Below are 26,846 nucleotides of genomic sequence, written 5' to 3'. Positions count from 1 at the left end.
CTGAGATGGATGGTGATCAGATGTGGCACAAAATACATCGTCTCGCGCGTGATTATTCGAACAGAGAGCTCACTGGGGAAGGTGATGCCTACGATGCCTTCTCGGCTATCATTCAACAGGCACAGGAGATGTCCGGAGAGCGATTTCTATGGGGTCTTCCGACCTCAAGATTCGAACTCGGCCTATGCTGGGAACCAAACTTGGAGGGGGTGAGAAGACGCTCAGCCCTAACTACTCTCCCGACTACATCTCTCAAGAGAAAGGTCCCATTCCCTAGCTGGAGTTGAATCGGCTGGAAAGGCCCTATTGGGCTGACGATTGAAGATCGCCATGTTGAAGCCGGGTAAGCTCTGCCAGGAAAACTAATGGCTAAAATCACTGACGAAAACAAAGGCTGGATCCTGTGATTTCTTGCTACATTCTGAGACGCGAACCATTGAGATTAGTTCAAGTCCGCCTTTTGTTCTTGGATAATCCAAAAAACCCACCTGCCGCAAGAGGAAGCTCTGCAGTTTCACTCAATGTGGTCAAGGATCACTACCCTGCTTTGACGACTGAAGAACTCGACAAAACACCGGAAGATCAGATTCTATTTTTCTGGGCTGACTCAGCGCGTTTTCGAGTGACGGAACCCATCAAGTCAGACGTCTGGCAGCCTGGCTGGAACCCACTTGAGAAAAACCAACACGCATACTATGTCCAGCATATCATTGACTCTGATGGCAGCGTAGTTGGCGAAACCGGCCGATGCAATGAAAGCTTTGCTACTGGTGCAAGTAAGACCGGAGAATACGAATTCATAGTCATTGCAGAAAATACGGCGCCTCCAGATTTTGAGAAAAAGCGAGTTGCACTGCAAGTTGCACGGGGACCTGACGGGGTCGCATACCGTATCAACATTGCCGAGATCAGTCAGATTGGGTGGGAGAACGCAAGAGTGACTCATGAGTTGATTGCACTGGGAAGCGAGGAGAGAATGTCGTAGAGAAATAGGGAGCCTGGACCACACGAGTGAGAAAATTGACTCTGGTGGAGGGTTGCAACGCGGATCGCTTTTGGTTTGATTTGTTGTGCGGGATGATGGTCAGAGAAAAGCCAATTTACGCCGGCATCGCTGAGAACGGCGTAAGAGAAAATGCATGAGTGAAATGATCGCTGCCATTGTTTTCGAAATTCGTCAAAGCTCCCTCTCGACCTATTCTTGCTAAGGCATAACATTCTCTTCCTCTTTCAGATGCCTCGGCCAACATGATCACCACAGCACGCGCCGTCACTTCCGTCATATGTAAGTTTGTTGTTGTCTATATCGAGACCGATACCTCTTCGATCATGGCTCTCCACTCCTCCCACATGGTCTCCGCGTAAGTCTCATTCTGCAACACCTCGAGGCCGGTCATTGCTAGAACTTTCGCAGTCTGGATAGCTGACTCGTGTGCAAAGTCCTACATAAGAATCAGCGATCTCGCGCATGCGACACTTCTTAATGAGAGCCCAAACATACCGTCCCGGCGAGCTCTCGGAAACCAGCGTTGTGTACGGGAGCACCTCCGCCAACGGGGAAGCCAACCTGAATAGCCGGGAGGAACCAAGAAACATTACCCTATACACCGCAAGTTAGAAGTTGTCTTTCGGAGCATATATTGTATTTCCGTACCTGATCAGACGACGCGGAGGCGCCCCCATCTCGTCGTGACTCTTCTGGGGAGGATACTGTGAAGTTGGCCGTTTTCGGGTCATCGGCTGGGTCAAGGTACTTCATCTGATATTGATAGAACGTACTCGCCAGTTGGAAACTAGGATTTTGATCCCAGTAGTCCTGGAAGGGAGTGATTTCCACTGTAGTGTTCGTTCCGTTGCCAGACGCATAGAGAATAGACTGAACCTGGTCGAGGACAACATCACGTCGTGGTCTGACAATCAGTCAACTGCAAGTTCAAAATAATGGACATGCGATGGAAAACCTACCTGGTGTTTCCTCTCACACCCCATTGACTCTCAATGTAGTCCGGAATGATGTTTGCCACGGACCATCCCTTTGTGACAACATGATGGATTCTATCAGAAGGCTGAAGTTGTTGGCGGAATAGCCCAGCCATCTGGTAAGCAGCGACAAAGCCATCCAGAGCATTTTGACCAGCCCACGGTGCTGCAGCCGCATGTGCAGCAACTATCATCGAGCCACGGTAAGCGAAATTATAAGAAGAGCTTAATGTAGCGGTCACTTGCCTCCGGTCCAAGAGACGTTTCCTCGCCAAGATGCCAGAGTTCTGCCCCATGCAGCATAGTCGGAGTTTCCTGGATGCGCCATCAAGCTGCAATCAAGGCCGTCGTATGCGCCAGCCTCAAGCATCTTCACCTTGCCACCACCCCCTTCCTCCGCAGGAGTACCTAGAAGGCTGCAATATCGTTGTCAATTCGAGGTCCCGAGTGGAGGATAAGCTTACTCACACCACCGCCCCTTTCACGTTACCGTTCTCTAGTGCATCCTTCACACCGATTGCCGCGGCAACACCAACGGTGGCGATGAGGTTATGCCCGCAAGCGTGTCCCAAACCAGGGAGAGCATCAAACTCGGAGTTGAACGACACAGCACGACCTTCACCGTTGGAGAACTCGGCTCTAAAGGCGGTGCTCAAGTTGTAGGCGCTGCGAGTGACTTTGAATCCCTGCTCTTCGAGGTAGTCGGTGAGAACCTGATGTGCGTGGACTTCTTGGTATCCGATCTCCGGATTCTCCCAAATCTTCATGATTTTGTTAGAAAACACGGACCGAAGAGGTCTCTGCAGAATCATAGTCTATTGCCTATCGTTGTCTCACCTCCGTATTGAGGGTTCTCAGACCATCATTTCGGGCGTCAATGGCAGCAAAGACTTGATCCGCTAGCTCTTGGCAATTGACACATGTGTGTAGGAGAGTGCTTGACGCGAGAAAGGCGATTGTGGATTTCAGTAAAGACTGCATTGTTACGATATCCAAGCTACCCGTGCCAATTTCCAAGTAGAGAGAAAAGGCATGATCGTAAAAGATGCAATAATCAACAGCTCGAATAAAAGTATGATATTTATGTTACAAGTTGAGTCGCTCATGATCAATTGTTACACTCCGATATCGTATCAATGGGGTTCTTGGCACATGGGGTTGATGTGTCTTGGCAACGACACTGTATTCGTAGACAATCCCCTGTAGCCCCGCAAACTGGATGAAGTTGAGTTGACCTGCTCAATCAATCCTAGGTAATGTTACCGCATGGTAGGCTACAGCCGACAGTCGGGCGAGTTGCCCGCGCCTTGAACTAGCCGATAGCTCGGTTATTTGCAATGGTACTTTCTATGTCGCAATTCGCTGCTTGAATACCTTACGTAGATATGAGGTTTTATCGTTGCACAGGCAGTATGTCCGCGGTTCTTCGCTGCCGGCCCCTTGCCGACTTTCGGCAATCTTTGCCCGGTCTTGCCTCGGCCCTGATTCTCCTATCCGCCTGGTTTCCTTGTAAACCAAGTAATCATCGGGTTTGCACATTTATCATTCAATCGTCGCAATAGTACAAAGCCTTGGGTTTTCGATATTACGCATCTCTCTAGAGTAGGTCTTTAGCAAGCATCTAAAGCAAGACTTCGTGCTAGGGGAGTGGGGAGTCTATTCAACTGCGTCTCTCCATGGAACCAACGTAGGGCGTGCAAGTTAACCAATGATATTGACTTTCAATTCACCATCTATATGATGATATCAAAACTCATGCTTTCATGTTATCACTTTTCGTTGCGGTTGTCGCATTTTGATCTTTGACCATATTTCCACGTGGACCTTCCCGTTGACAGCTTCTCGTAAACCTCCCACCTCATACTGGTGGTTAAGCGTTTGAGACCCGACATCCTTTCTTCGAGATTATATCTGCACAAAATGGAATACCCGATCCAACCTGACAAATAGACGAACCATAGTAGTCTGCTGGTGTCTTGATTTTAGCCAAAGTGAGAAAAGTAGAAACCGTTCTTCTTTTTTGTGAAGAATCAATTGGCTATGGAAGGTGATGAAATCTGCAAGTCCGGTTCGCGCTCTTAGCTCATTGCAGCATCTGCCTCGTTGCTCTGACTTCCAGAAAGTTGTACGTCTCATTAACAAGTCCGTTGTGCAGACGAAACCTCCATGACTAACGACTAAACATTATTCTACATGTACAAGGATACGCGAGAAAACATAGTATTGTTCACTCAACCGTACATTACTCAGAAGCAGCAAAACCGTTGTGTGGGTACTACATTATCAATTAGTGCGATCCGATGTTCCGCTCATGTCTTTCTTACAGGCCGTGTGCCGGAAGCATGGTGCGAGAGTTTGACGATGCCTTGAAAACAACTTGTCTGCGGTTTGCGTGAAGTGCGAAAGAGAATCGTCATGATGAGCAAGAATTCACTTTTGCATCGTTGGAAATCAGACCGAATCTGCCTCTCTATATCGACTTTTGTCCTCCGGCTCTGATTGCTGAGCTCCCGCAGGCTCCATCACAGCATCCAAGCCGCCAAGCACCACCCATCGACCAACGAGTCCCAAACATAGGGGGCTTTCCCAAGGGATAAGGCCAAGCACAAACTGACTGCCAGGGCAGAATTAAATCAGCTGCTCAGCCCTGGGATGAGCCGCTTTTATGTCCCGGGGCGGTGGGATCGGCTGGTCGTATTCATGGGTGCCAATGCAATGCCAAGGGCCAAGAGCAGTAGCAGGACGACGTTGACGCAGACTTGCCAAGCAATGTCTCGAAACCTTGTCACAACATACGCAACGGAAATGAGGAAAAGCCGTGGGACATTCGGATAAAGTGCGATTACTTTCCATAAACTTTGCTGAAGTCTATGCCAACATTCGTCCAACCTCTGCTGTCAATGTTCAACGTCCGAATCATGAAATTCCCAACAGCCTTCCCGTCATCAAAGGCTTTGTTCATTATCTTTCAACTGGTTGCAACAATACAGTTGTTTTGCATGTACTATCCTTACCTGACCAGACTGCCTCATCGCAGGACGGAGCCTTCACATTCTCACTTACACTGCCATGGAGACGACGACTGTTTTCCGTTCAATCATGATTCTCTATCCGAGGACGTGTCAACAAGCATCAAATATTGCAAGAATAACTCTGCAGAGATGGATCGTGAGAATCCACGGATTGCAACAGTCACCGCTCAATTCGGCGAGCCCCAGCACCACTATCAACGAGCCTTGCGGACCCATCTGGTCCACAGCATAATCCACGGCACCGATGTTCATGTCCTTTGCGAAAATATCGTCGACGATCTATGGAACAAACCTGCCTTCATTCTTTCGATCCTTCTCGACGAGCTCGCGAAACCCCTAGAAGAGAGACTGGAATGGTTGTTGTGGGTCGACCGCGATACCATCGTCCTGGACAACTGCCGGTCTCCAGCAAGTTTCCTGCCCCCTGCTCCTGGATGGGCCGCGAACGGACCCGACCCGGCATACATCACCAAGCGAGACAAGTTCCCCAAGGGTAACATTCATCTCCTTGCGACGACGGACTGGAACGGTTTGAACAACGGGGTATTCCTACTGAGGGTCAACAGATGGAGCGTTGACCTCTTCGACTCGATCTTGTCTTACCGACACTACAAGCCGGACGTGGAGCTGAAGTTTACGGAGCAAAGTGCCATGGAGCTCCTCCTTCAAGAAGAAAAGTTTCGACACAATGTGACGTGGGTACCTCAGTGGTGGTTCAACGCTTATCCTGGTCCACAGAGAGACTTCACAGCAGATGAGCAGGTCAAACTGGAGGCGTATCATGCAAGGCCGGGAGATTTCCTTGTTCACTTCGCCGGGGTTGGCAATCGGGAAGAGGCCATGCCTCCCTGGCTCCGGGTCGCCGAGTTGAGGACAAGTGGTTGGGCTGCCGGGCCTACGCTGAGAAAGCTCGACTACGAGGTTGCAGACTTTTGGCGCAAGAGAGCTGTCAAAAGCCCTTAAGAGTTCATGGTGCACAAAGGGTGCCTTCATGATGGAATATAGAAAGATTAAGAAGTTGATCACTGTAGACCAAAACATTACCTTTCGCCGAGCATTCTTCACTTGGGACCAGTGTGTGATTCCGTCGGAAGGGTGGGAACATTGAGATCGCGAAGAATGGCTTTTGTTGATATTTCAGCTAAAGTATGAACTAGATTGAAAATTCAATTTTACAAGTCGTCACTGGAGGAGCAGGCCAGTTCCTCAATACCATTGATCATGGCATAAGCCGGCGGGGGGTCGTGGAACTCTGCATCCGCGATAATTACCTCAACGCCCGTTCGCAAGCACTTGTACCTTCACAGTCAGTTCATGTCTATGTCTTTTTCGCTTTGGCAACATACCTGAATCCTCTTGTGTGTACCTGTGGAAAACCCACAGATAACCTCCAAGGCATGCCTGATTGAAAGCACGGAAGATCCAAAGGTTGGTGAAACGAGTGGGACGACGTGGCTTTTCCAAATGCCGGGGTCAAGAGAAAAGTCATTTTGCCCTTCCGCAGGAGCAATCGGTATATCGCCCACAATACCGCAAATGTGATCATACCTGACGTCCTCCTCCGAGCTCTGACCCACACATACTGCGGTAGTAGTGCGAAGGCGCAGCACCAGATTCCGTAGTGAGATTGGCCCCAGCCTCTGCATCAAGTCACGTTGAACGGAAACCTCCAGAGCCAACGCTAGGGGCCTATGGGGGTTTAGCACCGGCGGCGCCGGAATGGTCATCTTGAGCTGCAGGGAAGGGCTGTGTGCCGGCAGGGTACTCCGGACCTGCGCCAGCGGCTGCGGAGTTTCCAATTCCTCGGCTGCAATGGAAGAAGTGCACGAGCAATCACCGATGGTCGGCGAAATAACTCGAAATTGAGGCAGGGGCCGGAAGAGTAATTCTGTTTTCTTGACAGTGTTGAAACGAAGAATCCCTTGTCGTTGAATTTTCACTTTCAATACGTAGGCGACGGTAACTTTCAGGCCGGCAGTGTTGATCCCTGTCGACGGTGGGAGGCAAATGGTCTCGCAGTGGGGGTCAGCTGTGGAATGCGGAAAACAAAGTGATAGGGGGAAGCAATGCTTCCCCTCCTTGAGAGTTCCTGCGGCCTGGGCGATCTGTGACGACCGCTTGAAAATCTGCTCCCACCAATTGTCAGGCGGCGAGCCCATGCGCTGTGTGCTTCAGAATACTTGCCTTGCGTGACTGTTGTGTCGTGTTCGATTGCGGCATCTTGGCGGAGGAATCTGGTGTCAATACAGCGGCGCATCTGATGTCTAGCCTGCCTAGAGCCATCTCCATTAGCAGCTGGAGCCACCGACATCAACCATATCACTGAATACCTTGAAGTGAGACCGTGATAGAGGCAATAGCCACCGAGTCTTGCACATGAACATCGATCGTTCCCTCCACCTCTTCTCCAGGATGGAACCAGCCTCGTCCGGGGGGAAACTTAACACACAGATCGACTCTCATATCGGCGCCAATGAACGACAGTTCGGAGGAACGAAAGTGGAATGAAGGTCTGCCACATGTGCGGAAGCCAAGCGTTCGTCGCAAGCAATCTTGAATTAAAGTATTGTGCCGAGTTATTTATGTTGAGTTGGAACAGGAGGCGAATGTCACATCAATCACAATTGCCTGATCGCTTGAGTGTGTCGACGAAATAGAATGTTCTCCATTCAGAGTAGCACGTATCTCGCAGCTGCTGAACTGTTGCAATGCCTTTTACTTCCCCTTAAAGTTATGAGCGACTCAACAGACGCTGGTTTACCTCTTGTTTCTTGACTGGCAACGGTTAGGAGACAGCTGTGTCGGCAAAGGTACTCCGATTTGCGGCCGAATGAAGCATCATAGTCACATAGTTCCCATCGTATCATTCGTCTGCACCATTGCAGCGATGTGCTCAACGCTAGGTGAGCGGGTTTTGGGGCACGGTGGCCAGGGACTGACAGGACCTGCCACGGTGCCACTGTGGTTCGTTTAAGTCTATGCTGCCCGGGCAGAAAACTGAAGATTAGTCCAGCGCTAGTGCCGCAAATACGGACGAAATCGTACATTCCCCCCAATTCTCCTTCGGGACTGGCTGGGTTCTGCCCGCCCAGAGACCTGCTGAGTCTTGGCACTGTCGCCCCTTGGCAGAGTGCGTCAAATGATGCGTGATCTGAAGGGAACGGGCACTTTCGGACCTCATCTACAGCGAAGAAGACTAGCGACGAACAGGATGATCGCAGAGGAACGAGGAGGCTCAAGAACAGCCATGCAGATAGGTGATGGAGATGGTTCTCATAGATAGTCGGCCGTTTCTGGAGCATCAGCTTTCGCATGTTCAGCCAGATATCTTGTCGGGGCGGTAGACATACCGAAAGCAATGGCAGTCCCCATACCGGATGTTGCGAATGGAGCCGAAACATTTGATCCTGTGACGTCACGCCGGGCAACGGCTCTAGTACCGCTCCTAACCTAGGTAGACGGCGGCGCACCCTTTGCCCCTGCAGTCATGTTTTCTTTAGGAAGATCTCTGGCCTGGGCCTGACTCTTGCATCCTGTATAATACAAGCTTCCTGTCTCATACGAACGAGGCGGCTGTCTAAGATCCAACCATCCAGGACTTCTCATTGAGGCCGCAGCGTCCCTTAATCCTATTTCTTTTGCACCCCTAACGCTTGGCGCTCTTATATTCTCCCATCCATCCCGCTACTCCGCCACACAGTTCATCATGGCAACAGAGCCAGAGTCCAGCAGCTCCAGCAATACGCAATTGCAGCCGGTTGAAACGAAGATGTCCTACTCCTATGAAGATGAGAAGGGATGGCGACGCTGGAGGGTTCTTCGTCCCGGACGAGGTATCTACCATGATATCAAGCGAAGGTTGCCATACTACTGGAGTGATATCGCCGACGCATGGACATATCGCACCGTCGCAAGTACAATCCGGATGTACTTTGTGAAGTAAGATGACGCTTTCCAACTGTTCCTATATCGAAATGTAGTTAACCGGTCCAGCCTGCTTCCAGCGATTGCATACACTCTCGACATGTACCGAAGAACTGGCGAATTCTTCGGTGTCAACGAAGCACTCTTCTCGTCAGCACTTGCCGCCGTCGTCTTCAGCACACTCAGCGCCCAGCCCCTGACGATAGTTGGCGTCACCGGCCTGATCTCTCTCTTCAACTTCACGATCTACGACATCATCAAGATTTACGACGTTTCTATCTACCCACAATTCATGGCTTGGACAGGAATTTGGGCTGCAATTTTCCACTGGCTGGTTGCAGTCTTCAACGGATGCGACTACATGCGTTACGTGACGGACTTTTCTAGCGAATCCTTTGGCTTGTACGTGGGAATTATCTATATCAGTAAGTCATCACCCTTGCTATACATGGCACCGTTTATTCACATCATTATAGTCAAAGGAGTCGAGGAACTAGTCAATGAGTTCACGACTGAGGGCAGTGCTGCTGGGTACTTGGCTTGCTTGATTGCCATACTCTATTTCGGAACAGTCTACGCGCTAGAAAAGCTTGGCTCTAGTACTCTCTGGAGAGCGGGTTTCCGAGGCATTCTTGCAGACTACGCCTATGTCGTAAGTCGTCTTCAGATCATCTTTCCTATAATTGAATGATTGCATGACGTCCATTCCCACAGTTTGCTACGGTTTTCTGGGTCGGCTTCTCCCACATTCCAGGACCTTTAAAGGACGCACACATTATGAGAGTTCCCATAGAGACAGCGTTCCATCCCACACAGCCCCGAAACTGGCTGATCGACTTCTGGAATCTCGATGTTAAGTGGGTGTTTGTTGCCATGCCTTTTGGTTTCCTGACCATGTTGCTATTCTACTACGACCATGTAAGTTGCGACCCGAGATATCGAAGAAACCATACTAACCACTTCATAGAATGTCAGCAGTATTACGGCACAAGCTCGCCAATACCCACTTCAGAAACCTGGCGGGTTTCATTGGGATTTCTTCCTTCTCGGGTGCACCACTTTCGTCGCAGGCATCCTTGGGCTCCCGATGCCGAATGGTCTTGTTCCCCAAGCTCCAGTTCACACAGACTCGTTGACAGTCTACAAGACAAGTCTGAAGATCATCCCGACATCAGAGGGGGAGTATACTGAGATCCGCCGTCCAATTGTCAGCGCAACTCATGTCGTCGAGCAGCGGCTGTCGCACCTATTGATGGGGCTTGCCCTGATTGGAACGATGACTGGGCCTCTTCTTGTTGTTCTTCACACAATGCCCGCCGCGGTCTTCGCTGGTGTATTTTTCGTTGTGGGAGTAGGTTCAACGTGACATTTCGCTTCTTTGGATGATAACTAACAAGGATCAGTGGGGGTCCATCGAGTCAAACTCCATCTTGCAGAAATTTGTGTTCCTCCACGCCGAGAAACGGTTCATTCAACGCGACGAGCCATTGCTACAAGTGCGCCGTCGCAAAATTTGGCTTTACATTATTCTACAATTCGTGGATGTTGCGGCGTGTGTAGCCATCTCGCACACCCTTGCAGCAATAGGGTTCCCGGTTCTGATCATCTTGCTCATTCCCATGAGAGTTGTGTTGGTACCAAGATGGTTCACTCAGAAGGAGTTGCGGATTCTAGATGACTTCACAGCGACGAACAAAATGGTGTTAGCGAGCTTAGGTGGCAAGCCCGGCCTTCCTGGTGGTTCTCGGGAGGAGGAATGGGGCTTGGAAAGACGTGTCAGCGAGAGCAAGCATGGTGTGCCAAGACAGAGAGCTGGGAGCTTGCACCGCTAAATTTGACAAGAATACGCGAATTATTGTTCCGAGCATCAGTAATCAGAAAACCAAGGTTCTGTGAAGGATCTCAACGGGGATTACATAGATCTGAAAAGGTTTGGCGTTGTCGGCAGCTGTGATCAGTGTAGTAGTTCACTCAATAGAAACGGACATGATTCTGCTCTTTCAGGAAATACCATATTAGGGAACATCAAATCCGTGAACCTTCGACAATTGCAAATCAGCGTCATTGTCTGTCTGTACAAACAGCAGAAAACGATTACAAACACAACGAATTTCAATTTGTTTCCTGCGCAGTTACGATCACAATCAATCTCTATCTGGCATGAGGACACTTTTGCTCAACTTGGAGTCCTTTACGAGCTGGAGCTTAATGTTGACCAATCATGGAATTGTTGGCTTCGCATGCAAACCAGTGGCCCGCTGCGCTACCTTTGTTCCTATGAAGACGTTTCTACCGTCTCAAAAGAAGTTGGAAGAATCATTCCAATCACATCAAATCACATGTGCCATCATCAATCAGTACCATAATTCAACATGTCTTATACTCCGACTACCCACAGCGCAAGCTACGCGGCAATTTCTGCTACAAACCCCTCGATCTCCACCGCCGGCAAAGTCGTCCTCATAACTGGAGCCGGATGTGGGATTGGACGCTACTTCGTTTTCATTCGCTACAGCCGGAGCAAAAGCATTGATTCTCCTCGGCCGTTGAGTGGAGTTACTTAAGCAAGTTGCAAAGTCAGTTCATGAGAAAGGCCTCAACACTGGAACATCCTGCTACGTTGCTCATATCTGCAACGAACAGGTTGTAAAGTCTACGCTGAGCCAGATAGTTTCCGAGTTCAGACGCATTGACATCTTCATACACGCAGCTGTAGCCCTCCCGCCCCTGGGCCCTCTAGCAACAGTGGCCCTCGACGACCTCTAGAGGGCATTCGAAGTAAACATCAAAGGCTTCCTGACTTGGGCTCAGACTATGTTGGCTGTTACCACCTCGGATCAAGAACGTCCATCTCAACCGGTCCTTATCGTCCTCAACACTGCCGGAAGCATCATGCCTCCGCTACCAGGCATGCGACGGGTATGCGGTAAGAAAGATGTCCTCTTTGAAGCTATCAGAGTAAGTTGCTTTGGAGAACAAGGACAAGTTGCGAGTCATTTTGATGCACCCAGGTCTTACCCAGATTCCGATGGCTGAAGAGCTTGAGAAGGCAGGACTCAAATTTCCGTATGACGACAGTACGTGCCGACCGACTTGAAGGAGCTCCCCGTCGCTGAAACGTTCAAGTCTCTCTTCCCGCAGACTTTCTCGTCTAGGCCGCCAGCCAAGAAGCGGCTTTCCTGGATGGGAAACTTGTTTTCGCCAACTGGGATTTGGAGGAGCTCAAAGCCAGTGCTGGGAAGATTGAGGGTGGTGCAGGCCCCAGCTTGATGCTGCGAGGCCTGTGACGGTAGCCATCGACGTTTGGAGGATCGTCTTGTGAAAAGGTTACTTACGCTGATGCTTGATACTAATGCAGAATTCGCAGTATGCCAAGCTCGAACTCTACGCGTTGGGTGTGGTAACCATGGAATTTGTCGAGACACTCTCCGCCGTACTGCCCGGGCCCTCGACTCTTCCCGGAAGCCGAGTGGGTCCTTGGTCGCCTTTCGGCGGCACGGGCTTGACGGACCGGGCGGCCGGCATCAACCAGTTGAGGTCACATCTTGTTCGATGGACCCGTAGCGCGGAAACCATCCGCGGATGTATGTATCATATATACCAACTTGAAGCAAGTATCCGTCATTGCAGGCGCTTTTTCTGGGGATACTTCATTCAGTCAGACTTTTCAGTGCCAGTGAGAGAATTAGCGCCAAGGCGGCGTCACTGCAAAAAGCACCCGCGGCACCGTCAGTGATAATTAGATGTCTACCAAAACATCCCCTCATGACGCCTGAAGTGAGATTCAGCGTGGTTAAAATTGTTGACCCGATTGGCCGTGAAAAGCGTCTTTCTTTGAAGTCCGCCTGGTTCATCGTGATTCGCGACCCCTGAATGATAAGCGGCGCTAGAGAGCATAGTGCCGGACGTCAAAGGCATCTATGGATGTCTAAATCCCTGGATTACGATCAGCACTGCAGTTGATTGGCGCCAATATTTAGACTGCCAACCAACCAAACGGTAACATGTAGCGGTTCGCAACGGTTTCGCGCATCTTACTTACCGAGATCAACGGCAAGCCGTTTTAGTGAAGATTGTAGATGCCTCGTATTTCTCTAGGTAGCTTGCAGCTCACACTAGCCGCTTACCTACATCTGTGTTGCATTCATGTTACACGACATTGAAAACCCCGCGCTGGGGACGCATGAACACAAGATGGGATTCGTCAAAGTCAAGCAAATGCAGCAAGGGTACAAATAGCTCACGAACTCATCCTTGAAGCAATATATGCAACCAAGAGTTGGGGTAGTCCGTTGCGGCTGTTGTATTCTCATCAGGCTCCCTTCGCCCTCGCATTATCAACATGGATTGAGTTTGCAACGACTCAGGCCGAAAGGGAACCAGAACAAACCGGAAATCGGCTCCGAGTCACAGCGTTGACCTACGAGGATCTCCGCGCCATTTTCTTTTTTGCTTCTGGTCTGGTGCCTGACTATTGGCACCGTTGTGCGCCACATTTTTCGCGCTTGGTCGTTGAGCTGACATCAAGCTGAATATGCCGGCCGACGCTTGATTTTGCGGGCTAGGGCGAAGACCCGCGACCCCAGGTCTAAAATCTGACCGCATCGAGCGAAAACTTCCCCGAAATTGCCAGAGCACGGCAACTACAACCAACGTGCATGGACTAGTGTTTTTCGTTTAACCAGTTTGCGTAGTCGGAGCGCTGCTCCTTCGCTCTAGAACGAAGTCATCTGCCGCGTCAACGCTGGGACACAGCAACCGTTACCGTGGGGTTGGAAACTTTTTTATTCAAAGCGATGCGTCCTCCGGAGAAGGCTCAACACGCAACTCTCTCAGCCGCAACAGAATCCACAATCCTGTTCGGCAATAAGCTGCAGTAGCCATAATCCGAGGCCGCATCTGAGCTATACATCTAGGCCGCGATAGACCCTCACAGCAATAGCTGTATATAAAGAGACAGGAACCTCCTCCTCGTCTCTAGATAATCGCCAGCAACACACTTCTTCAACTTCTCTTCTCCGATCTTACAAATTGACACATCAGCCTCAGGTCTCAAGGCTTTTACTCCAGCCCGACAGCTCAATCCCAACTTCAACATGAAGACTTCCACCATCACCACCGCCCTGGCCTTCGCCCTCTCTGCGGCTGCTGCTCCCGGCGCTGACAGCTACGGAAGCAAGAGAGGCAAGACTTGCCCGACCAACACCGCCCAGCCTGATGGCACCCTCGGCAAGTCCTACGTGAACACCAGCCTGCTGGTTCCCATCTCCAAGAACCTGCCCAGCGTTGCCTTCCCCGCCACCAAGATGGCGATTGTGACCCCCAACGACGTTTGCACCGTCTTCAACCTCGACTTGCCTGTTGCTCAGACCCAGGGCAAGGTCTGCAACCTCGTCTTCGATTTCCCCTCGTACGACCAGCAGGCTCTCGGAAAGTACCTATTCCACGGCCCGGGTACATTCCAGTTCACTGGTTACGCCATCGGCGCCGGCGCCGTGGCCGGAGTCACTTCCTACAACAAGCAGCCTGCGCCTGGCCCGAGCCCTCCCAACCCTCCGCCCACCATGACTCCCGGTCACAGCTACGTAAGTCCTGCACTGTCGTCCGACATGGTTCATAAGCTAACATCATAATCTCAGATCGTCAACAGCGCCCCTTGTGGCATTCCCGCCAATGTTCCCGGCACTGTTACTGTCTCTGGCAGCCTTTGCTCCCCCGACACCGTCTTCTCTTTCCAACAGAGCAACGACGGCTGCCCTCTTGGCTTCTATGTCGTCCTGACCGATGCTTAAGTCTTCTAAGGCACATGTTGAAGCAAAGGTCATGACCATGGATATAGATCGAGCTGGAGTGTGGTATGCCATGTATCATATTGACAATACCTGTACATATGGCCTTCTGGAGGGTAGATAGTAATTTGTAAGATCTGGTTATCTTTGTTTGTCATTGGCCTCGCAAATGGGAAGCTTTCATGGAATGTCTCTTATGACAAGTTCATAACATACTCTTTTTTGTCTGACGAAACTATTCAATGGTGGATTTCACTCCTCCTGGCCACGGTCTAATTGTAGCTTACAGACGTGATACATGTAAGCCGAAGGTATCACTGATACAGCCAGATCCAAGACCGCGACTTATTGTTTCCCACAAATATTATTTTCGAGCTCCAATCGAAATCTCTGTTCAAATAGAAAAAGGGCGAAAACGAAACTTGGAAGGAAAAAGCACTCCGAAGCCCGAGGCTTTCCACTAGGCTTTCCCCCGTGTCTCGCAACTCTCAGATCGTTCTGTGATCAGAGCCTAAGAAGACGCAGCAGAGTGCATGCACCGTGGGGCGTAACTCGTATTCATGGCGCGGAGCGCATAGTTGGGGAACGGGTCAGGGTCGTCGGGGTTCGCATTGTTCTGCACGCGATAGACCAGCGACTGTGGATAGAACTGAGCTCGGCGCCCGCCGAGTGAATCCGTAAGATTTAGGTGGTATCCATGCGAGTCGTGATCTCTTCCCGAGACAAAAGTGAAGTTGTAGTAGCCATCGGTGCACCATCCCGTCCAAGTGGGCGGAATCGAAGGGCTGTGGTAGTTGTCGCCGCTGCTGGACCTGCAGGACGCTTGGTTGATCATGGCGCCGCGTTCGGTAACGATTCCGACTTCGAAGCTATAGCTTGTAAATGAAGATTTTGGCCCTGATCCAGCATATAACTCGTCAATTTTGTAGAATGTGGAAGCTTGGCGTTGCTCGCTTGCAGGTGCGGCGGAACCAACAGCACAGAGTACTATGAGAAAACCGATGTGCTTCATTTTATCATTGAACCCGAAGGTGGTTTGGGATGGAGTATAACTGAGAAGTCTGGTCTCTGAATTGTATGAAAGGCAGTGACGATGGACGAGATTTCTGGCTATTACATATTCATGTTAGAATTTGACAAGAATACGGCCAGATCATGTCAACCCTCATTTCTCTTGCCCTTTGGTCTCTTGACTAACGTAACGTCTTTGTCGCGGTACAGAGTGAGACTGTCACTCGTTGGTTGCAGGCTGTGACGTTATTAGTGACCGCTAAGTTTCTCGGGATGGCCGATGGTGGCGATGTTCAAAACACAATACGAGAGTCGACAAAACAGCTGCATCGTCTATGAAACAACCTACATCATTCCAGAACTTCGTCACATATATAGAACGGCGGTGCTAGGTAAAGGGCAATGTTTGTGCAATAAGTGAGACTGGAGTAAAGAATTTGCCTACTCAGTTTTCGAAACTGTGGAACCGGCTATGATTAGTTATTGATTGCACCGACTCTGAAGATTGCGTGTGCCCTAGTTGAGCTGCACTGAAATACCGCACGCTCACTCAACAGCTTGGTCACACTATGCGAGATCGTAGCACGCCCACGACTCGCTTAAGTCGCGGATGACATTACTTCAAAGGTTGTTCCAAACCACACCTGATTACACAATACTTGACGTTACACGTCAAGTCCATAGTTCATCCCCATAACTATAGGCCGGTAGACCAGCGATCAAGTAGTTATGAGCTATGGAAGGTTACATATAGTGGCTTGTGATGCCAACTTTCAAAATGGGGTGCCTACTGTGTCATCGCAATCATTGACTGTACATATACCAGGCCCTACCCTTTTGGGCCACGACAGCCTAATAGCAATCAGCCACTTTTGTAACACATTTCTGACTGTATTTTGAAAGTGGAGAGTGTAATCATGGAAAATGGCTGAGCGTTGCCGATGCTACTCTGTTGGCGGGTAAATGTGTAGCATGACACTACACAGAGCGCCCCTTCCCGAACCGCTGGGGTATGATTGAAGCGCTTTTTCTATGTCGATCATTGTCACGAAATGGCTCGCAAATCCCCTTTTCCGGACTGAATTGACAAGAAATTCACAACATATCATTAGATCAAGGTAATCTCTATTGGTGGGATTTGTATTTGAAAATTCACGGGAGTCAGCCCTGTCTGTCCTTTTATGGCGTTCTTCAGGTTAATTGACGTTCCCTTGCCGGCACCCGAGTTGCCGACCTCGCGACCCAATGATGCCGGTGCAGAGTCCGATAGCCTCGCATCAACCGCAAAGAACCCGAAAGATTCGGTCATGGCCAAGAAGTACTACATAAAGTCAGAGGATATTCCCTATGACATGAATGATGTTTGAACTCTGACTTCCATCACACCGGCTCTTATTTGGGGATCTTCACCCTTTACCACTAAACGATGCGGTCTTCTATGCTTTTTTCGGTGGTCGTGATGGCACTCTGTGCCATGGCGCAGACCTTCACCAATCCAATAATATGGGAAGATCTCGCCGACAACGAGGTCCATCGAGTGGACGATACTTTCTACATGACGGCTTCGACTATGCACTACTCGCCAGGTGCTCCCATCCTGCGGTCCAAAGACTTGGTCAACTGGGAGTATTTCAGCCATTCGGTGCCTTCCCTCGACTGGGGTACCAAGTACGACCTGGTCGATGGTCAGAGAGCTTACATCAAAGGCATCTGGGCATCTTCCTTTCGTCATCGGGCGAGCAACGGTCTGTGGTACTTTGTTGCTTGCATCGAATTTTCAAAGACGTACATCTACACGGCTTCGAACCCTGCCGGTCCCTGGACAAGAGCGGGCACGATCGAAAATTGCTACTACGATGTGGGTCTGATGTTTGACGACGACGACACTCCTTATGTGGCTTACGGCAACACGGCTATTTCGGTTGCCCAACTGTCGGCCGACGGTCTTTCCGAGGTCCGCTCGGAGGTTGTATACAACACTCCCAGCAGCATCGCTGCTTTGGAAGGCTCTCGCATGTACAAACGAAATGGCAACTACTACATCTTCCTCACCCGACCGCCTGATGGGCAATACGTGCTCCAATCCTCCAGCCCGTGGGGTCCGTACACGGTCAAGGTGCTTGCTGACAAGCTAAGCCTTACTGCTGTGCCTAGTGCGGGCTCGCCTCACCAAGGCAGTTTAGTTGATACACCCAACGGGGACTGGTACTACATGGGCTTCGTGGATGGATATCCAGGAGGTCGCTTTCCAGTTCTTGCCCCAGTTACCTGGGGCAGTGATGGATTCCCGTCTCTGACACTAGTGAACGGCCAATGGGGAGACTATCCATACCCTCTCGCAAAAGTTGATGTCCAAAGTTCTCTCGGCACAGATTCTTTTACGGGAACGACCCTTCGTCCTGAATGGGAATGGAATCACAATCCTGACACAAACGGCTTCACGGTAAACGATGGACTTACTCTCCGTACTGTCACTATCACGTCCGATCTCTATCAAGCCCGAAACACTCTCAGCCACCGCATTCGAGGCCCCATCGGAACTGGCACACTCCGTCTTGATGTCGCCAACATGGCTGACGGCGATCGTGCTTGCCTCGCAGCGCTGCGCGATCTGTCTTCGTTGATCGGAGTTGAGCGTTCCGGCAACGCGTACAACATCATTCTCATGGGCGGTATCAACATGAACTCGGATTGGACGACGTCTTCCACCGGCACGGTGGTGCAGCGGCAAAGCATCACGCTAAGCAGCTTGAAGGAAGTCTATCTGAGAATGGAGGCAGACATTCGGCCTGGCGCAGCTGGCAATGCCGTGTTTAGCTACAGCACTGACGGTCAGACCTTTACGACTCTAGGGTCGTCGTTCTCTCTTCACAACGATTGGCAATTCTTTATGGGTTACCGGTACGGAATCTTCAACTATGCTACGAAAGCTTTGGGAGGCTCTGTTCGAGTTGTGTCGTTCACCACCGCCGCGTAACGAGCAAATGACTCGGGCTTCAAGAGCGCAATTAATCTTTTCCCACTTCATGTACATATCTTATCGGATTTTCCTGAGTAAATATCACTGCTTCTGTCTCAGTCAATCAGCGTTGCACTTGCGAAGTGTGCCGATCACCCAGATCGATGCCACCGGACCACGTTGTTGTCCGACGATCAGCAACTTCAACGTCTCGGCCCGAAGCGGGATCATTCGATTCATCGTCCTGGAATTCGAACCTCGGCCTATGAATCACCCCCGAATTTAGGCGCGCGGGGTGCAGTCACTTTCTGCCAGGGCGGAGAACGATTGTGTCATTAACAGATCCATCGTCAATTTCCAATGGCTAAGCTGCATCCATACTACATCTTGTAAGCTCATAGAGCCCGTAATTCAAGCTGTCAAATAGCACGTGAACCCATCGGGTTTGACGATCCCCGGTTCGCTCCGAAAGCTTCACAAAGCCTCATTGGTGCGCATCCTTGATTTACTAAACCTTGACTAGGTTCATCCCCACCTCAACCCCAGATCTCGACGGCACTTAGCCATAAACGCGGGGAGGGTAACATTGCTCTCGGTCGAGCTGTCCCCGACCCAACGGCTATTCTTCCACGCACGCAGTATGAGGTCACATTGTCAATTGCGCGAAAACAAAGCACCCCAGACGCGCCAATGATCACGGGGTCGTACCTGCACATGCCGCTAGCTATCCCCAACAGGGCCACTCTACCGGCTTGGGGGTGGATTCCAATCAGATGTTTACGAGTCACGAATCAAGCTTCCTCCCATACAAGCTGAGCTGGTGATGATGTTCTTGATTGATGCTTGCTTGGCATGACGATGGAAATCGACCCCTCTCAAGCTTCAATGGCAAGATATATAAGCTACCCCGCTGTGCGGAAGCTACGAGTTCTGATCCCCTTGCAAGGCACTTGACTCCTCCCCGTCGGCCCTCCCATTGTCTCGAATTCAGCCCGGTCAATCCTCTCCGACCCGACAAAATGAGGTTTTTTGGTGCCGCCGTCGCTGGCATCGCCATTCTCCTGTCCCTTCAGGTTGCAGCGAGCCCCCTTCCTACTCCTGTCGAGGCTCGCCAAGCTACCGGTACCGTCTCGAACAAGGTCATCTTCTCCCCGCCGACCGACGCCGGCTGGGTTGACCCTCGCGTTCTGTACGCTCGCACCATCCAGCTGAACTCGGGTGACCTGATCGCCACTTGGGAGAACTACTCCCCGGAGCCTCCGATCGTCTACTTCCCCATCTGGCGCTCTTCCGACGGCGGTAACAGCTGGTCGGAGATCGGACGCGTCCAAGACACTGTTAATGGCTGGGGTCTTCGCTACCAGCCCTTCCTTTACGAGCTCCCCGAGGCCTTTGCTGGTTACCCTGCTGGCACGATCCTGCTCGCTGGTAACAGCATCCCCACTGACCTCAGCCTGACCAAGATCGACGTCTACGTTAGCACTGATGGCGGCGCCAACTGGGAGTTCCTGAGCAGTGTTGCCAGCGGTGGCGAGGCCCTCCCCAACAACGGCCTGACTCCTGTCTGGGAGCCTCATTTCCTGTAAGCAACAAGCCACTGGCATCCCACCCTGAAAACACTTGCTAACGGCGCTTTTCTTACAGCCTTCACAACGGCGAGCTCATCATCTACTACGCCGACCAGCGCGACCCCAATTACGGCCAGAAGCTTTCTCACCAGGTTACCTCGGACCTCAAGTCTTGGAGCGACCCCGTCGACGATGTGAACGACCCCAATGCCTACGAGGCGCGCCCCGGCATGCCCGTCATCACCAAGCTCCCCAACGACGACTTCATCTTCGCCTACGAGGTCTGCGGCACCGACGGCTGCCGCGTGCACTACCGCTTGACCAAGGACCCCCTCAACATTCTCGCGGCCCCAGGCATCTCCCTGGTCTCCAGCGCCGGCACCCGCCCCGTTAGCTCTCCCTACGTCGTCTGGACCCCTCTCGGTGGCGAGAACGGCACCATCATCCTTAGCGCCGGCAGCCAGTCCAACATCTTCGTCAACCAAAAGCTTGGTGACGCCAGCGCTTGGGTTGAGCATGCTGTTCCTCAGCCTAACGCCTACTCGCGTGCTCTTGAGATCCTCGGGGATGGCAGCCAGCTTGCGATCATTGGAGGCGGAAGACTGCCTCCCAGCAGCACCAACCAGGTCAGCATTAGCGTTGTTGACCTTAATGAGCTCCTTGGCTTGTAGATGCCATGGAAGTAGCGTAATATCATTGTAGAAAACGAAGAGACGCGATATGATATTTATACATAATTGGCCCATCGTAAATCATCGGGGGTATCTCCACACGTGCGACATCAAAGATCTACCAGCATCTCAAAAAGGCATACCTAACATTACACCCACAATGGCGGCGAATGTCCAAGCAGCGGCAACCATTCCGACTCTGCCACCAGAGGTTGTGACTCTCAAGCCAGCGGCACTGCTCGAGCCTGTCTCCGTGGGACCAGCCGCGCCACTGCCTGTCGTAGAGCCCGTGACATCAGACGCTCTGTACACCAAGGTAACACCTTCTCTTGCTGCGATAGGAGCGTACATGTCCGTGTAGTCACGGTCACGGTCGAAAATCGTTGTGGTAGTCGAGTAACTGTCGTCCGGCGGATATGTTCCAGTGTAAGTAAGAACCTCAGCGGTAACAATTGTGTTGTTGTAAGTGAACGTGGCGTTCGCAAATGTGTAATACTTGTCCTCGGTAGCCAACTGCGCGTAGTTGCACCCCGTCATCGGATCTCCAAAGAGTGACGAAGGCACATTCGAGTAGCAGCGACCCCCGCCCATGACGTCTGCTGTGTATCCCCTTGGCTCGATGTTAGATAATCAAAACGGCTCTCCTGATCACAGGGAGGAGAGCACTTACTCGGGACAGCATACAACAGCCGTTTCCCCATCCCCGAGGGCCTCCATCAAAACATTGTTTGGTGGGTTCGATGACAGCATATCCTGGTACCAAGGGTCGGTGACGACCGGAGGCACAAACGCACCAGAGGAGCTGACATCTCCAGCACCGTTCTTGGCGGCCACCCCAGCAGTCGTGTAACCCTGTGGGCAAGCGCTTGCTGGTGAAAAGTAGTAGATGGTCCCTGCATTGGCGAGGTTGCTGGCACTGAAGGCGGAAGACCATGCAGTGTCAATGGCCTTGCCAGAAGGGTAGCAGTCTCCATAATTACGGGTTTCGCATTTTTGAGCCCATTGGGGCCATACGAGGCCAGAGTCGTTGTATGCGATATAGAGCTGGGGCGACAGCGTGGCACACGATGCTGGCGGTGTCCAAACAGTGGTCATGGGTCCAACGTTGCTAAATACATATTGAGAAAGCTGTGTCGAGGTAGCGGACGGCATGCTGGGCGACTTGGGCGCGAATCGTCAGTGCTCTCTGAGTTTCTCTGAGTATTTGGATGAACACTGAGATGTCGAGAAGAGCGGAGAAAGGTTTCTGCAGAGGGAAGCAGGACAGTGTCTTTTTAAGCTGTAGATTTAAGCATGAAAATTAAAGAACCAACCGGGCTTGCGGCAACCCAAAGCTTGGCAACGATCAAGCCAATCTCATCGCCCAGTCTAGTTCATATGATCGTGCCCTCGCCCGAGAAGGAAAAAAGAGACGCATTCCGGGCGAAGAACCCTTGCTCAGTCGGGCCGCTAGCCGCTGTGCCGCACTAAACATGCCAACACCACAGGGCTGTGTTGGTTCTAAATGCCTCGTGACACATGAATTAACCAACCGCGATTCGGATTTCCAGCTCAGTGAAAACGCGTTCGGTGGCTCGGCGATATCGAAGCTTTTTGCGACTCTTAAATAGTGGTCGATTCGACGTAAGAGACCGCGTTTCGGGCGCAATATCAGCACTAAACTGCTTTTCGAACAATCAAGTGCTATTGATGAGACCTCTCTGGAAACTGAACTCAACTAAAATTTTAGAAACCCCTCTTGCCCAACCTGCGGCACAGCCGTTAAGCGAGATGACCTCGGAAGCAGCGCTTCAGGCTAAACTCGTTGCCTCTGCTGCTCGTTGGAAAGACGAAGACTTTGCTTCTTACATAAGCTTGAGTCAATCACGGATACGATACCCGAGCTTCATCATTCTTGTTTGTTATTTTTCGCGTCCCCTTGTCTCCAGTATCAGTTGTGAGTTGAGAGCAAAGCCAGGCTGAAGTAGGTTCGCGCAAGTCCGGAAGTACTGTTTGAACTGTTTCGGAAGATTCGGTATCAGGTCAAGGATTTAAAATGTCATTCGAGCTCGAATGTCTACTTTACAGCACCGTTCTCAGCGCGATTTTCCGCTTCATGTCTTCGGGCTGAGAAAGGACATGAGCCTCAATAATCCTCTAAACTTCATCACTCCAATTGGCGTGAGCCTTTGGAAGTTTACAATGAAGCTTTTGATTCCAGTGTAATATCTGACGAAGCCTGACCGATGATGGTCGAAAAGGGATCTTGCAGTAATTCAGCCTCCGTGGTCGGCTTTTGGCAGCTCTTTTGCTCTTGTGCGCTGCATCATGAAAGGCACGACTTGTTATGATGAGGCCTAATTCCTGCTGAGCAGTCCTAATTTCACTATTACCTTTCACTTAATTTAAATCACGTTGCGACAGCGATAATCAAAGCCGACCTATAGAAGCTTCCGTCTCAACTGGTGAGCAATTTCCGCCTTGGGCGTTTCATTGAGGTTGAGCAACTTCTAGTTTGGATGTGCATGTAGTGTTTACGGGAATAGATCTGTCGTGGCACAAGGAGCAATTGCCAAGCGATACTTATGGTATTCTTTTCGCGACAAAAGCCCACGCGTCGCATCATGGAGATCTAAGAGGCTCGTAGTCGAGTAAACAACGAAGGGCCACGAACGTGGCATGCTTACAACAGGGGACCCAATGTTCCATTCCTGCTCAGCTAGCCCGTGCTTGGCCTGCAGGAACTATTGAAATATCGCGGGGGAATGCCACTCGGATTACTTCTCGTCTTATACGTGCAGCGTTGTGGCTGATGTCAGCATGCTCGCCCCTTTGCGCTAAGGTGACATCGGACTGAACACGAGATCTTGGCTTGAGCTGAATCGACCCAAAGGCAACCTTTGACGAACGCCAAGTGCGGAAGGAGCCAGGAGACCAATTGCCGTTGCAGCGGCCCCAGTATTGTATGTCGATGTTTTCTAGCGGCTCCGAGGGGACTGCATTAGCGACGCCCACGTCGTTCCATTGCCAAGAGTATGGCGCAAATCTCTATTTTCCAGGTAAACATGTCGTGATCTCACTCACATATAGGATAGACGGTCCCCGTCGGTCGGCGTGAAGTTTGGGCTTGCCAGGTCAACCACACTCGCTACCAAAGCCTCGACTTGGAAAAGATGGTATACTTCAAGGCACAATGTCTGTTGGCGGCGGCATGCGGCGCAATCTCTGCCGCCGCGGCGTGTACTGCTGACCTCCTGGTGGATGATTTGTCCAACTCATTCTCAACAAACCGAAACAATCTCGGCTCGTGGACGTCAGGTGAGTATGCGGACTATTTTTGAACCTTGCAATTCACTGACTTCAATAGACGATGGGAGCATGGCCAGCATCTCCGCGTCTGGCGGTATCCTGAGCTTCACGCCCAAGAGCGGAGCTTACTACTACGAAACGTTCCCTTGCCAGGCGCTGCAGACCGACTCGTACTCTCATGCACAGCTTGAGATCAAGGCACCCGTTGCGGGTGCGGCCTTTACAGTCCAGCTCTCGACGGCTACTAGCTGCTCGGCAACGACTAACACGAAGACATCTTATCGTGTCACGAGTCTTACTGGCGGATGGCAGACGCTCCGCATCCCACTGAGTAGCTTCACTGGGGCGAACCTGAACGCGGCTGTATCTATTGTCATCGAGTCGTTCTTGTCTACGGAGCAATGGCAACTTGACAAGGTTTCGTTCGTTTGCGGCCAGACGCCAACAACCTTGACTAGTGAGCACGAGTCGACTTAGTTTTGGTGTTTCTGATATTAATCATATGTTCTAGCCTCTACGCCTGCCCAAGTCACTACTACATCGACTCGATCCACAGCTATATCGACCGCTTCTTGTTCGCCGCTTCTAGTGGATGATTGGGCATCGCAGTCGCGCCTTGACTTCCTCGGGTACAACGCCCTTCTGCTGCCGACAGGTGACGATGATACCATGCAATCCAGTGTCGTCAGCAACAACCACATCACACTGACACCGAAGTCTACCGATGCATACTTCTTTTCGCAAGTCGGATGTGTAGATGCTACAACATATGGCGGTGTATCGGTCTGGATCAAAGCCTCCGCCGGCACGACGTTCAAAATCGAGTTGACTTCCAAGACGACTTGCGACGGTGCGATTACGGCAACATCTATTCAGACGACAGCCCAATTGGGTTGGACCTTCGATGGAACCGAGAAGCTTTACAGTTTCCCCTTCTCTAAATTCAGCGGACTCAACTTGAGCAAGCTGAGATCAATCGTTCTCTCGGCGCCCAGCAACGCGATCACCTTGGGCCCGCTATCACTCTATTGCGGAAGTACCCCGAGTGGTTGGGTCGTTCCCACGGCCACCAGCCCAGCAGGACCAACATCAACTGTCCCGGCACCAGCCGCAACCGCCTCTGCGCTTGTCATCGACACCTTCAGCAGCTCTAGCACGAACTCACTTGGTTTCTGGCACGGAGGCGAAGACATGAACCTCTCCTGGGGCTCCAGCCGCCTCACCATCAGTGCCCCAGCCTCCGATTACGCCTTCACATCACTACTTAGCAACGGTTGTCGTGACTTGCGCGGCTACAGCGGCTCTTACTTGCACATTGCGTACTCTGGTCACACGAAATTATCAGTCGCGCTGCAGCAGCACAACTCTCAATGCAACTCAGGTGTGGCACCATACCCCGAGACCCGGGACAGCCTCGAAGCCGGCCGGTACGCGAATGGCAACGATATTTACATTCCCATTTCGCACTTCAACATCAACCTGCAGCGTGTCAGCAGCGTTGCCATCAGAAGCGTGTACAGCACCGAGTCCTTTGTCCTGACCAAGGTCGAAATTGTCCCTTCGATCCCCTCGGGCGTGAGCATACCTTCAAAGCTTCCGTCGGGAACGCTCGTCTTTTCCTGCACAAGGCCCAATTCGTTTGCATTCGGCATCGATGACGGAAATCCAAGGTACTCTGCCAGGCTGGCGCAAATTATTCGCGACGCAGGCATCAAGGTGACCTTTTTCGCGCTCGGCGCGGTGCTCGAAGACGACTCCACGGGTATGGCCACCCTCTACAAACAGCTGAAAAGCGAGGGCCACCAAATTGCGCTTCATTCCTACACGCACCCGAGGATGGAAGAGCTTCCGAGCAACGCTGCTATCGACTGGGAGTACAACGAGGACTACAGAGTAATGAACAACATTTTCGGCGAGAAATCCAACTACTTCCGTCCACCTTACGGTGTTGAAGGCGCCCGTATGCGTCAGCGCTGGGCAGCTGCCTCGGGATCAGAGAAGCCCGCCTATCTCATTAACTGGAGCGTCGATGTCCAGGATTGGCTGTGGGCCGAGACGAGCACGCCTGAGAAGCAGGTGGACGCGTTCAACTCTGATGTTGCGAAGGGGGGCAACTTGGTGGTCATGCACTTTTCATACAACTCAACGGTTGAGTACTTCCCTGAGTTCATCAGGCAGGCCAAGGCCACCGGCAAGCAGATTATGCGGATCGATCAATGCATGGAGGACCCGAACGCACCCCCGCTGTGATTGGTGTGCAGAGCCCCAGGTCTCAATGTAGAGGACAACAAAATACGGAGTTTAGTATGGAGATAATGCCCTATGTTAGTCACTTCCGATAAATATTTATACAAAATGTTTATGGTACAATCATCAATGAGAACTATGTTGTTTCGCTACAATTTGAAGTAAAGCTTTTTCGGAACATGTCACTGCCCCGTTAGCGAGCGAGAATTTATTAAAGGTATTGATCGATCTTTTTTTTGTCGTCCACTATGGATATACGCATAACTACCTTGCTTTGAGATCCTTTCAATGCACGAAACGCTCCCCGATATGCTCTTGTTGTATTTTTCCTACTGTGCATTCTCTCACAGGGTGGGTTATGAAGCTCCCTCAACATA

The 26,846-nt window shown here is 51.2% G+C and overlaps 12 protein-coding genes across 12 annotated transcripts; 8 read left to right on the top strand and 4 right to left on the bottom strand.

Moving 5' to 3' along the window:
- Nucleotides 1-330: 330 nt before the first annotated feature.
- On the top strand, nucleotides 331-985 carry GCG54_00013597 (uncharacterized protein; the record flags this gene model as incomplete). Its single annotated transcript, XM_045413448.1, has 2 exons — nucleotides 331-343; nucleotides 447-985. The coding sequence occupies 2 exons, from the start codon at nucleotides 331-333 to the stop codon at nucleotides 983-985; spliced, it is 552 nt and encodes a 183-aa protein (XP_045265082.1).
- Nucleotides 986-1,301: 316 nt separating this feature from the next.
- Nucleotides 1,302-2,747, bottom strand: GCG54_00013596 (Peptidase M20 domain-containing protein 2; the record flags this gene model as incomplete). Its single annotated transcript, XM_045413447.1, has 4 exons — nucleotides 1,302-1,442; nucleotides 1,502-1,600; nucleotides 1,655-1,910; nucleotides 2,449-2,747. 4 exons carry the CDS (start codon nucleotides 2,745-2,747, stop codon nucleotides 1,302-1,304), a joined length of 795 nt encoding a protein of 264 aa, XP_045265081.1.
- A 2,394-nt stretch (nucleotides 2,748-5,141) lies between these two features.
- Nucleotides 5,142-5,975, top strand: GCG54_00013595 (uncharacterized protein; the record flags this gene model as incomplete). The annotated part of the gene is made up of 1 exon (XM_045413446.1): nucleotides 5,142-5,975. The coding sequence occupies one exon, from the start codon at nucleotides 5,142-5,144 to the stop codon at nucleotides 5,973-5,975; it is 834 nt and encodes a 277-aa protein (XP_045265080.1).
- Nucleotides 5,976-6,184: 209 nt separating this feature from the next.
- GCG54_00013594 (uncharacterized protein) lies at nucleotides 6,185-6,739 on the bottom strand (the record flags this gene model as incomplete). The annotated part of the gene is made up of 2 exons (XM_045413445.1): nucleotides 6,185-6,304; nucleotides 6,359-6,739. The coding sequence occupies 2 exons, from the start codon at nucleotides 6,737-6,739 to the stop codon at nucleotides 6,185-6,187; spliced, it is 501 nt and encodes a 166-aa protein (XP_045265079.1).
- Nucleotides 6,740-8,718: 1,979 nt separating this feature from the next.
- GCG54_00013593 (uncharacterized protein) lies at nucleotides 8,719-8,955 on the top strand (the record flags this gene model as incomplete). Its single annotated transcript, XM_045413444.1, has 1 exon — nucleotides 8,719-8,955. One exon carries the CDS (start codon nucleotides 8,719-8,721, stop codon nucleotides 8,953-8,955), a length of 237 nt encoding a protein of 78 aa, XP_045265078.1.
- Nucleotides 8,956-9,036: 81 nt separating this feature from the next.
- GCG54_00013592 (putative transporter) lies at nucleotides 9,037-10,768 on the top strand (the record flags this gene model as incomplete). Its single annotated transcript, XM_045413443.1, has 5 exons — nucleotides 9,037-9,361; nucleotides 9,413-9,588; nucleotides 9,651-9,854; nucleotides 9,904-10,287; nucleotides 10,340-10,768. The coding sequence occupies 5 exons, from the start codon at nucleotides 9,037-9,039 to the stop codon at nucleotides 10,766-10,768; spliced, it is 1,518 nt and encodes a 505-aa protein (XP_045265077.1).
- Nucleotides 10,769-14,032: 3,264 nt separating this feature from the next.
- On the top strand, nucleotides 14,033-14,728 carry GCG54_00013591 (uncharacterized protein; the record flags this gene model as incomplete). Its single annotated transcript, XM_045413442.1, has 2 exons — nucleotides 14,033-14,521; nucleotides 14,576-14,728. The coding sequence occupies 2 exons, from the start codon at nucleotides 14,033-14,035 to the stop codon at nucleotides 14,726-14,728; spliced, it is 642 nt and encodes a 213-aa protein (XP_045265076.1).
- A 508-nt stretch (nucleotides 14,729-15,236) lies between these two features.
- Nucleotides 15,237-15,737, bottom strand: GCG54_00013590 (uncharacterized protein; the record flags this gene model as incomplete). Its single annotated transcript, XM_045413441.1, has 1 exon — nucleotides 15,237-15,737. The coding sequence occupies one exon, from the start codon at nucleotides 15,735-15,737 to the stop codon at nucleotides 15,237-15,239; it is 501 nt and encodes a 166-aa protein (XP_045265075.1).
- A 1,473-nt stretch (nucleotides 15,738-17,210) lies between these two features.
- On the top strand, nucleotides 17,211-18,713 carry GCG54_00013589 (putative beta-xylosidase; the record flags this gene model as incomplete). The annotated part of the gene is made up of 1 exon (XM_045413440.1): nucleotides 17,211-18,713. The coding sequence occupies one exon, from the start codon at nucleotides 17,211-17,213 to the stop codon at nucleotides 18,711-18,713; it is 1,503 nt and encodes a 500-aa protein (XP_045265074.1).
- A 1,001-nt stretch (nucleotides 18,714-19,714) lies between these two features.
- On the top strand, nucleotides 19,715-20,934 carry GCG54_00013588 (uncharacterized protein; the record flags this gene model as incomplete). The annotated part of the gene is made up of 2 exons (XM_045413439.1): nucleotides 19,715-20,277; nucleotides 20,340-20,934. The coding sequence occupies 2 exons, from the start codon at nucleotides 19,715-19,717 to the stop codon at nucleotides 20,932-20,934; spliced, it is 1,158 nt and encodes a 385-aa protein (XP_045265073.1).
- Nucleotides 20,935-21,063: 129 nt separating this feature from the next.
- On the bottom strand, nucleotides 21,064-22,086 carry GCG54_00013587 (uncharacterized protein; the record flags this gene model as incomplete). Its single annotated transcript, XM_045413438.1, has 2 exons — nucleotides 21,064-21,544; nucleotides 21,605-22,086. The coding sequence occupies 2 exons, from the start codon at nucleotides 22,084-22,086 to the stop codon at nucleotides 21,064-21,066; spliced, it is 963 nt and encodes a 320-aa protein (XP_045265072.1).
- Nucleotides 22,087-24,086: 2,000 nt separating this feature from the next.
- On the top strand, nucleotides 24,087-26,472 carry GCG54_00013586 (Peptidoglycan-N-acetylglucosamine deacetylase; the record flags this gene model as incomplete). The annotated part of the gene is made up of 3 exons (XM_045413437.1): nucleotides 24,087-24,231; nucleotides 24,281-24,679; nucleotides 24,734-26,472. 3 exons carry the CDS (start codon nucleotides 24,087-24,089, stop codon nucleotides 26,470-26,472), a joined length of 2,283 nt encoding a protein of 760 aa, XP_045265071.1.
- Between the last annotated feature and the right edge of the window lie 374 nt (nucleotides 26,473-26,846).

The sequence above is a fragment of the Colletotrichum gloeosporioides genome, assembly GCF_011800055.1.
Source record: "Colletotrichum gloeosporioides strain Lc1 chromosome Unknown consensus_38, whole genome shotgun sequence".
Lineage (NCBI taxonomy): Eukaryota > Fungi > Ascomycota > Sordariomycetes > Glomerellales > Glomerellaceae > Colletotrichum > Colletotrichum gloeosporioides.
Note: the sequence above shows the minus strand (reverse complement) of the source record. Positions and strands in the feature narration are given on the sequence as shown.